General features: G+C 41.8%; 1 protein-coding gene across 6 annotated transcripts in view; it reads left to right on the top strand.

The window, feature by feature from the left end:
* Positions 1 to 12,556, top strand: part of LOC139367868 (vitrin) — an 80,825-nt gene that overhangs the window by 47,371 nt on the left and 20,898 nt on the right. For 3 of the 6 annotated variants that reach the window (XM_071106217.1, XM_071106215.1, XM_071106212.1), the window contains 6 exons: positions 472 to 537; positions 5,398 to 5,472; positions 7,467 to 7,544; positions 8,416 to 8,478; positions 9,846 to 9,893; positions 11,993 to 12,040. In XM_071106217.1, the coding sequence (XP_070962318.1) occupies positions 472 to 537; positions 5,398 to 5,472; positions 7,467 to 7,544; positions 8,416 to 8,478; positions 9,846 to 9,893; positions 11,993 to 12,040 (378 nt within the window). The remainder of the gene's footprint in view (positions 1 to 471; positions 538 to 5,397; positions 5,473 to 7,466; positions 7,545 to 8,415; positions 8,479 to 9,845; positions 9,894 to 11,992; positions 12,041 to 12,556) is intronic. The other 3 variants (XM_071106213.1, XM_071106216.1, XM_071106214.1) reach the window with 3 other exon arrangements.

The raw sequence follows: 12,556 nt of genomic DNA, 5'->3' as shown, positions 1-12,556 counted from the left end.
GGTAGGGGCCTCCCTAGGTTATTTGGTTATTAGGTAGGGGCCTCCCTGGGTTATAGGTAGAGGCCTCCCTGGGTTATAGGTAGGGGCCTCCCTGGGTTATGAGGTTATTAGGCAGGGGCCTCCCTGGGTTATAGGTAGGGGCCTCCCTGGGTTGTTAGGTAGGGGCCACCCTGGGTTATTAGGTAGGGGCCTCCCTGGGTTATAGGTAGGGGCCTCCCTGGGTTATTAGGTAGGGGCCACCCTTAGTTATAGGTAGGGGCCTGATTACAGGCTCAAAATGGCTAGAAACAAATAACTTTCTTCTGAAACTCATCAGTCTATTCTTGTTCCCACTCCTCTTTCTATTCTGGTTAGAGACACTGTTCTGTGAAGGAAGTAGTACACAGCTTTGTACGAGATCTGCAGTTTCTTGGCAATTTCTCTCATGGATTAGCCTTCATTTCTCTCTCCCTCTCTCCCATTGCTGAGCAGCTTTCAACCGAGTTGTACAGATGGTCCCAGCAGAGAGGAACCAGCAGCAGCAACAGAACAACCCCAGTAAGTGTGTACAGCCACCTTGTTGCCATTTACTCAAAACCTTTGAGGGATCCTGTTGCACTTCATATATCTGAGTACAGTTACTGAAAGTTAGTTTGTAGTGATTAATCAAACTGGGACCCCTCTCTTTTTCTAATGAACCCTGCACATTACACACACACACACACACACACACACACACACACACACACACACACACACACACACACACACACACACACACAAACACACACACACACACACACACACACACACATAGAGGAGCCTCTTAAAGAAGAAGTTACAGGTCTGTGAGAGCCAGAAATCTTGCTTGTTTGTAGGTGACCAAATACTTATTTTCCACCCTAATTTGCAAATAAATTCATAAAAACTCCTACAATGTGATTTTCTGGATTTTTTTTTCTCATTTTGTCTGTCATAGTCGAAGTGTACCTATGATGAAAATTACAGGCCTCTCTCATCTTTTTAAGTGGGAGAACTTGCACAATTGGTGGCTGACTAAATAATTATTTGCCCTACTGTATCTACATACACATACCTATATAGACATACATACTTTTTTAGAATATACCTTTATTATCCCCAAACCCTACCACCGATCCCCCAATTGGAGTTAACCAATAAACACTTAGGCTTCTACCTTCAGTTTATACATCTTAAACACATTTTACAGACACAATCTATTTTACAATAGTTATATTTTGTTTGTTTTTAGTCCTCTATTTCTGATGTCCATCCAGTTTGATTTCTATTTGTAACTGTGCTATTTCACAACATTTCTGAACCTATATACATTTGACAGACCCCGTATGTTTTACATTGGTTATCTTGTTATTAGTCCCACCCTTCAGCTCCATTCAATCCCTCCCATCGATCTCTTAACATCATCCATATTGGATTTCTATTTGCCATATATTTTCAACTGTGCTGTGATGCTTCACAAAATTATTGAACCTTTCTATTCTCATAGCTTCTACAGATTGTAAATAAAAAATTAACATTTTTTGCGAAAATAATAATTATATTATTGATTGATTGACTGTGGCTTTTCAAATCACCCAGTATTGCTATCTGCAGCCATTCCTGGACCTGTGACCAAAAACTAGCTACATAGGGACAATACCCCCAAAAATGATCTAATGACTCTGCCTCCTCACAGCAGAATCTGCAGAGCTGGGAAGATTGTATCCCCCATAGAAATAACATTCTATTGATTGCAATAATTTTCTATAGTAATTTAAATAGGGTGGCAGGGTAGCCTAGCGTTGAACTAGTAACCAGAAGGTTGCAAGTTCAAACCCCTGAGCTGACAAGGTACAAATCTGTTGTTCTGCCCCTGAACAGGCAGTTAACCCCCATTGAAAATAAGAATTTGTTCTTAATTAACTGACTTGCCGAGTTAAATAAAGGATAAATAATAATGAAACATTTGAAGTTTTGTATCCGGCGTTGTTTTGCGTATCAAATTCATAAATTCATAAACCTTGTGCAATTGAAAATTGAAAAATTCTCTTCTCAACTATTTTGCAATCTGTATAGCACAGCTGTCAGTTTTTTAGTCCTTAAATGTAATTGGTATCTGCTTTTATTTATCACAGTTTTCTTTAACCACTTATGTTCTTTAATACAGGGCCGACAAACAAGTTCATTACTTTTTTCCCCTTCTACTTGCCTCTTCCATTTTTGTGGTAATGCTGCAATGATTGGTTGTAATTGTGGGTAGAGCAGACATTTCCATATGTCTGTGTTAGCTGCATGTGTGACATAACTCCACCCGTCCTATTTATGATATAATTCACAAAGATTATTCCTTTTTTAAACATTTCTTCAAAAAAATAAATTTGTTTTTAATCAATTAGTATATTTCAGTTTAACCACAATATTTGTTGTATAATTTGTTCTGTCTTTTCAGGTGGATTAAACTGAAATTGCAACCAACTTTCTAAGGCTTGTTTAAAAAATTACGATATTTTGGAGATGATTTCCTTTTCAAAGTGAGCAGGTGTAATCTGAATAAAGGGGAAAAGGCCCTTCCTGAATATAGGATGAGACATTCCTACCAATTTACTAGAGAACCAGTTTGGATTTAAGTATAACTTTTGTATTACTGATGCCTTTAGTGAGAGGTCTAATGCTTTAATATGTAACCATTTCTGCCCTCCGAATTCATAGTCGTTATATAAATAGGCCCTTTTAATTTTGTCTGGCTTGCCATTCCAAATAAAATGGAATATTTTTTGTTCATATAATTTAAAAAGCAGGTCACTAGGTGTAGGTTATTTCTCCACAAATAGACAGGTATCTTCCTTTCCATGGTAGCAAGATCTTATCTATGTTTGCTATCTTTCTATAAAAATGTATTGGAGTGAGATCATTTATTTATTTTGGGATTTGTATACCGAGTATGTCCACATCTCCCTCAGACCATTTATTTGGTAAACTACACGGTAATGTAAAAGTTTAATTGTTTAGTGATCCAATACGTAATATAGTACACTGATCATAATTTGGTTTTAATCCAGAGAGGATAGCAAAAGTATCTAGATCCTCTATGAGGCCGTGGAGAGATTCTAATTGTGGTTTTAAATGAAAACATGAATCATCAGCGTACAATGACACCTTAGTTTTTAGTCCCTGGGTTTCTAATTCCTTAATATTATTGTTTGATCTAATTTTAACAGCTAACATTTCGATGGCAATAATAAACAGGTATGCTGATAGTGGACAACCTTGTTTTACTCCTCTAGATAGTTTAAAACTTTGATAAGTAGCCATTATTTACTATTTTACACCTGTTGATTGCTACACTTAACTTCAACCCATTTTATAAGAGATTCACCAAAATGTTTATATTCCAGGCATTTATATATAAACTCCAGTCGTACTTTATCAAAAGTCTTTTCAAAGTCAGCTATGAATACCAGGCCTGGTTTCCCCGATATTTCATAGTATTCTATTGTTTCCAGTACTTGTCTTATATTATCGCCAATGTATCGTCCATGTAAAAAAACCTGTCTGATTGGGATGAATAATATCTGACAATACTCTTTTTAATTCTATCCGCTAAGCATTTTGCATCACAACACTGAAGTGTAAGAGGTCTCCAATTTTTTTAATGGACTGGATCTTTATATATACACCACTTGGGTCCTGTTTCAGTAATAATGATATCAGACCTTCTTGTTGCGTGTCTGATAATCTACCATTTATAAAGGAGTGGTTATAACAAGCCAACAATGGTCCTCTGAGTATATCAAAAAAAGTTTTGTATACTTCCACTGGTATGCCATCCAGCCCTGGAGTTTGGTATACTTCCACTGGTATGCCATCCAGCCCTGGAGTTTGGTATACTTCCACTGGTATGCCATCCAGCCCTGGAGTTTGGTATACTTCCACTGGTCTGTCATCCAGCCCTGGAGTTTGGTATACTTCCACTGGTCTGCCATCCAGCCCTGGAGTTTTGTATACTTCCACTGGTATGCCATCCAGCCCTGGAGTTTGGTATACTTCCACTGGTATGCCATCCAGCCCTGGAGTTTGGTATACTTCCACTGGTCTGTCATCCAGCCCTGGAGTTTGGTATACTTCCACTGGTATGTCATCCAGCCCTGGAGTTTGGTATACTACCACTGGTCTGCCATCCAGGCCTGGAGTTTTGTATACTACCACTGGTGTGCCATCCAGGCCTGGAGTTTTCCCAGCCTTAAAGGCCCCAATTGCCTCAAGCAGTTCCTCCTCTGTAATTTGGCCATCACATGAGTCTTTCTGTACAGATGTTAATTTTACATTATTATTAGGGGAAAAATCCATACAATTAGTTTTAGTTAGTGGAGATGGAGGAGACTGAAACGAAAACATATTCTTAAAGTACTTTACTTCCTCCTTCAAAATATAATTTGGTGAATCATGCGTGACTCCATCATTTGTAACAAGTTTGAATACATTTTTTTTGGTAGCATTTCTATGTTGAAGATTGAAAAAAAAAATGGTGCATTTCTCCCCATATTCCATCCAGTTTGCTTTATTTTTATAATATATTACACTGGATCTTTCTTGAATAAGTTCCTCCATTTGTTTTTTCTCTAACTTATCCTGTGGTTCTACAGTACAGTTTTTATTGCCATCTAACTGTATTTAAGACCATATTAAAATCTCCCACCATAATAATAGAGTCTAGTGTTGCATGTAGAGTTGATAGATTCTTATATATATTTTCACAGAAGCTTGGATCATCATTATTCAGACCGTATAGGTTAATAAGCCATATCTGTTTATTGTCCAATAACATATTTAAAATAATCCGTCTACCTTGAGGATCTGTTTCGACATTTTGCACATTTGGATCAAAATTATTGTTAATTAAAACCATCACCCCTTTTGGATTTCTTTGCCCATGGGAGAAGTATATTTCGCCCCCCCCCCCCCCCCCCACAGTTCTTTTTCCACAAAACTTCATCTAAAACTGTTGAATGGGTTTCCTGTAAACAATAAATACTATATTCCTTCTCTTTTAGCCAGGTAAATACTGATCGTCTTTTCTTATTATCTGCTAAGCCATTACAACTGTAACTGGTTATACTTATTTCACCATTTACCATAATGAGACACAACTTTCAATTCTTTTTATCAAAATATATGTTTGTAAACGTACCATTAAAAAGTAACATGATGATTGAGTGTCTATATAGCTGTACCATTATATTTGCATTGCTACTAAGTAAACCTCCAATTGGTCCCCACCATTCCACCCGCTGAAAGCCCTCCTCATCCCGAGCTGGGTTGTCATGACATCACAACATATCATCACACTGCTTGTCCATCATGAACGCAATATTCTAATCTTACCCCTCCCCCTCTCAGCTTTGGCTCGTAGGGATAGGCCGCCCACTTCCTTCGCACGACCTGATTGGTACCCTGGAGCGAGACGGCCAACAGGTACTAAAAGACGAGGAAAATCATTCCTCCTAAATAAGAATACTTTAACAGATCATAAATACTTCATAACAAAGACTAAATACATGAAACAATTCAAAACCAATCTAGTTAACATTCTGCTAAAATTGGTCATAATCAAAGCATAATGTAAATCCTAAACTAACATGATTAAAGTATCTTCATAACACACCGTTGTAAAACGTTTCACAGTATCAACCCATCTAGTTATTGTATTCTGAGTGTTGGCTTTTAATCCCTCTCAAAAGTTTGGACACACCTACTGATTCAATTGTTTGTCTTTATTTTTACTATTTTCTACATTGTGGAATAGTAGTGAAGACATCAAAACTATGAACGAACACATATGGAATCATGTAGTAACCAAAAAAGTGTTAAACAAATCAAATTATATTTTATATTTGAGAGTCTTCAAAGTAGCCAGCCTTTGCCTTGATGACAGCTTTGCACACTCTTGGCATTCTGTCAACCAGCTTCACCTTAAATGCTTTTCCACCAATCTTGAAGGATTTCCCACATATGCTGAGCACTTATTGGCTGCTTTTCCTTCACTCTCCAGTCCAACTCATCTCAAACCATCTCAATTGGGTTGAGGTCAGGGGATTGTGGAGGCCAGGTCATCAACTCCATCACTCTCCTTCTTGATCAAATAGCCCTTACACAGCCTGGTGGTGTGTTGGGTCATTGTCCTGTTGAAAATCAAATGATAGTTCCACTAAGTGCAAACCAGAAGGGATTGCGTATCGCTGCAGAATGCTGTGGTAGCCATACTGGTTAAGTGTGCCTTGAATTCTAAATAAATCACTGACAGTGTCACTAGCAAAGCACCATCACACCTCCTCCATGCTTCATGGTGGGAACCACACATGCGGAGATCATCCGTTCACCTACTCTGCATCTCACAAAGACACGGCGGTTGGAACCAAAAATGTCACATTTGGACTCCAGACCAAAGTACAGATTTCCACCAGTCTAATGTCCATTGCTCGTGTTTCTTGGCCCAACCGAGTCTCTTCTTCTTATTGGTGTCCTTTAGCAGTGGTTTCTTTGCAGAAATTCAACCATGAAGGCCTGATTCACACAGTCTCCTCTGAACAATTGATGTTGAGATCAATGAGATGTGTCTGTTACTTGAACTCTGTGAAGCATTTATTTAGGCTGCAATCTGAGGTGCAGTTAACTCTAAGGAACTTATTGTCTGCAGCAGAGGTAACTCTGGGTCTTCCTTTCCTGTGGCGGTCCTCATGAGAGCCAGTTTCATCAAAGCGCTTGATGGTTTTTTTTCAAGTGACTGCACTTGAAGAAGCTTTAAAAGTTCTTGAAATGTTCCACATTGACTGACCTTCATGTCCTAAAGTAATGGACTGTCATTTATCTTTGCTTATTTGAGCTGTTCTTGCCTTAATATGGTATTTTACCAAATAGGGCTATCTTCTGTATACCCCCTTACCTTGTCACAACACAGCTGATTGGCTCAAACGCATTAAGAAGGATAGAAATTCCACAAATTAACTTTTTACAAGGCACACCTGTTAATTTAAATGCATTCCAGGTGACTACCTCATGAAGCTGGTTGAGAGAATGCCAAGAGTGTGTAAAGCTGTCATCAAGGCAAAGGGTTAACATTTTGAAGAATCTCAAATATAAAATATATTTTGATTTATTTAACATTTTAACTCAATGGTTGTGATTCAATATACGTTATTTCATCGTTTTGATGTCTTTACTATTATTCTACAATGTAAGAAATAGTACAAATAAAGAAAAACCCTGGAATGAGTAGGTGTGTCCAAACTATTAACTGGTACTGTACACCAGAGTAGTGGTCAAGACCCATTTCAATACATGTCAATTGTCTACAAGTGTCCTGTGTCCAATGTATTTCAAATATATTGGAATTCAGAACTAAGCCCGACTCTTATCAAGCGTCTTAGCCTTTACTAATATAATGTCTTCCCTCTCTGCTGTACATTCAGACGTAAGTCAAGCAGCTCCAGATTCAGGCTACACGTGGAGCGAGGCGGAGACAGCGCCAGAGATGACAGGTAAGTCAGGTAACCACCACCTTACCAGTCACAGCGGCAGTGCTGCAGTACAACAACACAGGCGTCCTCTACTGCCCCCTCTCAGAGCAGCGCGGTACTGCACCACAGAGGGCACCATAACACACTCAGGTTGTACAACTGATGTATACGACACATTTAACTCAATGGTTGTGATACAATTTATATTGTCGTGATACGACAAGAGTGTAGAAAATGTTTAAACAACCGCTGAGTGCTTTCTCCACCGTGCTTGTGTAATTACTTTTGTGCAACAACAAAAAAAACTCTCTGTTGTGTGTCACAACCGTTAAAATACGTTGTACATCAGTTGTACAACTTGTGTGTAGGGACCAGGGACTACATATCTACATCTGTTCATATCAGTAGCATGTAAAGATCAATCCATACTGGTGTGTTGACTGATATACTCAGGTGTCATGTAGAGCATGAGTTTACTATGATTCCACTGTAAGTATATTCCATGCCAATATCGCTCCAGATGCCATGTGTCTACCACATGAGAACGCTGGTATATGAAGGACGTATGGCATGGTTTACATTAAGGGCATAGAATCTAGACATATGGGAATAAGTCTGGGTCACATTCACTAGGCACCAAAGCATAGAAACATGGACTGAAACAAGGAGGGACAACCTGCCCTCGTCCATTAAGAAACCCTTATATTTGTTTTGCTACGGTGTGCCCTAATGAACATGACCCAGGTTAAAAGGTTCTTCTCTTTCCTGGTCTGTGATTGGTTTAGCCACAGATCTGACCAATCATAAGCATGTAAATGTGTGCATCCTGAGCCAGTATGATGCCCACGGTGGTGATACTAACATTATAGTTAACGTAATGTAAAAACCCTTTCCTGTGTAGCCCGCGACCCCAGGCCTGATATCTCCGAGTATGAACGCTGGTATTATAACTTTGGACAGTACCGTAAGTTTCTTTTTCATTTTCTGTTTTTTTTTTAATCGTTGGTTGGAATTTGACATTTCTTATTCCTTTCTGATTCCGTTTAACATCCAACTGAGATTTCTGGAAAACCTGGGAATTTTGGGGAAATTTACTGGAAATGTGCAAGCCTATATACATTGAAAGATAAAGATTTGATTGTTTTCATACATACAATATGAGTCAGTCACATACTGTATGGTGTGGCTGATCAAAATCTTTATTTTTGGATCAAACCTTTTTTTTTTAGTCATTCACTTTATTTTGCTCGTGAAGTTTGTTTTTGTAAAACAAGAATTGTCCGTCACCGTGTGGTTCGGGTGTTTTCTAAAGGTTTGCTTTTGTGCATCGCAGTACTCCTACCAATACACACGTCTCAATGCACAAACCAAACCAAGCTCTTTACGGACCCACGACAAGACACGAGCTCAACTGGCATCAACAGTTCAGGACATTGAGCTGCAGATTATAGTGCCTGGACCCATCTGTTCTATAGGGTTAGCGTTGGGGTTGGGGTTAGTTCTATCAGGGTTGGGGTTGGGGTTAGGGTGGGGATTAGTTCTATCAGGGTTGGGGTTAGGGTGGGGGTTAGTTCTGTCAGGATTGGGGTTAGGGTGGGGGTTAGTTCTATCAGGGTGAGGGTTAGGGTTGGGTTTGGGGTTAAGGTTGGGGTTGGGGTTAGGGTTGGTGAAAATGTTGGGTTTGGGGTTAGGGTTGGGTTTGGGGTTGAGGTTAGGTTTGGGTTAGGGTAAGGGTTAGGTTTGGTGAAACTGTTGAAGGCATCTACATCTTAAATGAAGAGCTGGTTTCTGAGACCGACAGGAATGAGACCGACAGGGCTGAGACCAACAGGGCTGAGACCGACAGGACTGAGACAGACAGGGCTGAGACCGACAGGGCTGAGACAGACAGGGCTGAGACCGACAGGACTGAGACCGACAGGACTGAGACCGACAGGACTGAGACCGACAGGACTGAGACAGACAGGGCTGAGACCGACAGGGCTGAGACAGACAGGGCTGAGACCGACAGGGCTGAGACCGACAGGACTGAGACCGACAGGACTGAGACCGACAGGGCTGAGACAGACAGGGCTGAGACAGACAGGGCTGAGACCGACAGGACTGAGACCGACAGGACTGAGACCGACAGGACTGAGACCGACAGGACTGAGACAGACAGGACTGAGACCAACAGGGCTGAGACCAACAGGGCTGAGACCTGCAGGATGAGGCTTTTCAAGCTCATCCAACAGAAAATACTTCTACACACATCCAAACATTTGGCTGAATGAAAAATGGTCACGTCTTTGGATCAATGACGAATCTATATTCTCTGTCTGTATCTTCCAGCACCCCAGTCCACAGACCCCGAGCCACAAGACACAACTCACTCTAGAGGTGGGTAGCTCTTAAAGTTTCAACTCACTAGAGGTGGGTAGCTTTAGGTGGGTAGCTCTTAAAGTTTCAACTCACTAGAGGTGGGTAGCTCTAGGTGGGTAGCTCTTAAAGTTTCACCACTCTAGAGGTGGGTAGCTCTAGATGGGTAGCTCTTAAAGTTTCAACTCACTAGAGGTGGGTAGCTTTAGGTGGGTAGCTCTTAAAGTTTCAACTCACTAGAGGTGGGTAGCTCTAGGTGGGTAGCTCTTAAAGTTTCACCACTCTAGAGGTAGGTAGCTCTTAAAGTTTCACCACTCTAGAGGTGGGTAGCTCTAGGTGGGTAGCTCTTAAAGTTTCACCACTCTAGAGGTGGGTAGCTCTAGATGGGTAGCTCTTAAAGTTTCAACTCACTAGAGGTGGGTAGCTCTAGGTAGGTAGCTCTTAAAGTTTCACCACTCTAGAGGTAGGTAGCTCTTAAAGTTTCACCACTCTAGAGGTGGGTAGCTCTAGGTGGGTAGCTCTTAAAGTTTCACCACTCTAGAGGTGGGTAGCTCTTAAAGATTCACCACTCTAGAGGTGGGTAACTCTTAAAGTTTCACCACTCTAGAGGTGGGTAGCTCTTAAAGATTCACCACACTAGAGGTGGGTAGCTCTTAAAGATTCACCACTCTAGAGGTGGGTAGCTCTTAAAGATTTTACCACTCTAGAGGTGGGTAGCTCTAGGTGGGTAGCTCTAGGTGGGTTGCTCTAGGTGGGTAGCTCTAGGTGGGTAGCTCTTAAAGTTTCACCACACACTAGAGGTGGGTAGCTCTTAAAGTTTCACCACTCTAGAGGTGGGTAGCTCTAGGTGGGTAGCTCTAGGTGGGTAGCTCTAGGTGGGTAGCTCTTAAAGTTTCACCACTCTCGAGGTGGGTAGCTCTTAAAGTTTCACCACTCTAGAGGTGGGTAGCTCTTAAAGTTTCACCACTCTAGAGGTGGGTAGCTCTAGGTGGGTAGCTCTAGGTGGGTAGCTCTTAAAGTTTCACCACTCTAGAGGTGGGTAGCTCTTAAAGTTTCACCACTCTAGAGGTGGGTAGCTCTTAAAGTTTCACCACTCTAGAGGTGGGTAGCTCTAGGTGGGTAGCTCTAGGTGGGTAGCTCTTAAAGTTTCACCACTCTAGAGGTGGGTAGCTCTTAAAGTTTCACCACTGTAGAGGTGGGTAGCTCTTAAAGTTTCACCACTCTAGAGGTGGGTAGCTCTTAAAGTTTCACCACTCTAGAGGTGGGTAGCTCTAGGTGGGTAGCTCTAGGTGGGTAGCTCTTAAAGTTTCAAGTTTGCCATTTTTAGTTGTACTAATCATAATGTTGCCCACCGCCAGTTAGTATTGAGCCTGGGACGAGGGTACACTAAAGTGGGTTAGGGTTAGCTAGTATTGAGCCTGGGACGAGGGTACACTAAAGTGGGTTAGGGTTAGCTAGTATTGAGCCTGGGACGAGGGTACACTAAAGTGGGTTAGGGTTAGCTAGTATTGAGCCTGGGACGAGGGTACACTAAAGTGGGTTAGGATTAGCTAGTATTGAGCCTGGGACGAGGGTACACTAAAGTGGGTTAGGGTTAGCTAGTATTGAGCCTGGGACGAGGGTACACTAAAGTGGGTTAGGGTTAGCTAGTATTGAGCCTGGGACGAGGGTACACTAAAGTGGGTTAGGGTTAGCTAGTATTGAGCCTTGGGACGAGGGTACACTAAAGTGGGTTAGGGTTAGCTAGTATTGAGCCTGGGGACGAGACTACACTAAACTGGGTCAGGGTTAGCTAGTATTGAGCCTGGGACGAGACTACACTAAACTGGGTCAGGGTTAGCTAGTATTGAGCCTGGGGACAGGGTTAGCTAGTATTGAGCCTGGGGACGAGACTACACTAAACTGGGTCAGGGTTAGCTAGTATTGAGCCTGGGGATGAGACTAAGCCATACTGTAGACTGCTGCTTTGCCTTTCCATTGTGATAATATGTCATAACAGTCCCAGATATTGTCCTGATTGTTATGAAGTGTTATACACACAATATATCCTGAGAAGGGTGAGTGCTATGCTATGCCTTTGACCTTGCTAACGCTCAGCTTGTTTAAAATCCTCTACACAGTGGGACCAGTGGACTCCTGGAAACCAGAAGTGAACCCTTTTGATTCAGGTGAGATAATGTAGCACCTCCTAGCTTAAAAACCCATAGCATAGACCAGCATACATTTCAAGCTGGTCCGTGCTGGTCAACTTTATCTGACCAGCATGGTCTAGCTGGTTATGCTGGTCTGACCAGCCTGGTCTAGCTGGTTATGCTGGTCTGACCAGCCTGGTCTAGCTGGTCAACTTTATCTGACCAGCGTGGTCTAGCTGGTTATGCTAGTCTGACCAGCCTGGTCTAGCTAGTTATGCTGTCCGACCAGCACGGTCTAGCTGGTTATGCTGTCCGACCAGCATGGTCTAGCTGGTCAACTTTATCTGACCAGCCTGGTCTAGCTGGTCAACTTTATCTGACCAGCATGGTCTAGCTGGTTATGCTGGTCTGACCAGCCTGGTCTAGCTGGTTATGCTGGTCTGACCAGCCTGGTCTAGCTGGTCAACTTTATCTGACCAGCGTGGTCTAGCTGGTTATGCTAGTCTGACCAGCCTGGTCTAGCTAGTTATGCTGTCCGACCAGCACGGTCTA

Source organism: Oncorhynchus clarkii, chromosome 16 (assembly GCF_045791955.1).
Source record: "Oncorhynchus clarkii lewisi isolate Uvic-CL-2024 chromosome 16, UVic_Ocla_1.0, whole genome shotgun sequence".
NCBI classification, from domain to species: domain Eukaryota; kingdom Metazoa; phylum Chordata; class Actinopteri; order Salmoniformes; family Salmonidae; genus Oncorhynchus; species Oncorhynchus clarkii.
Note: the sequence above shows the minus strand (reverse complement) of the source record. Positions and strands in the feature narration are given on the sequence as shown.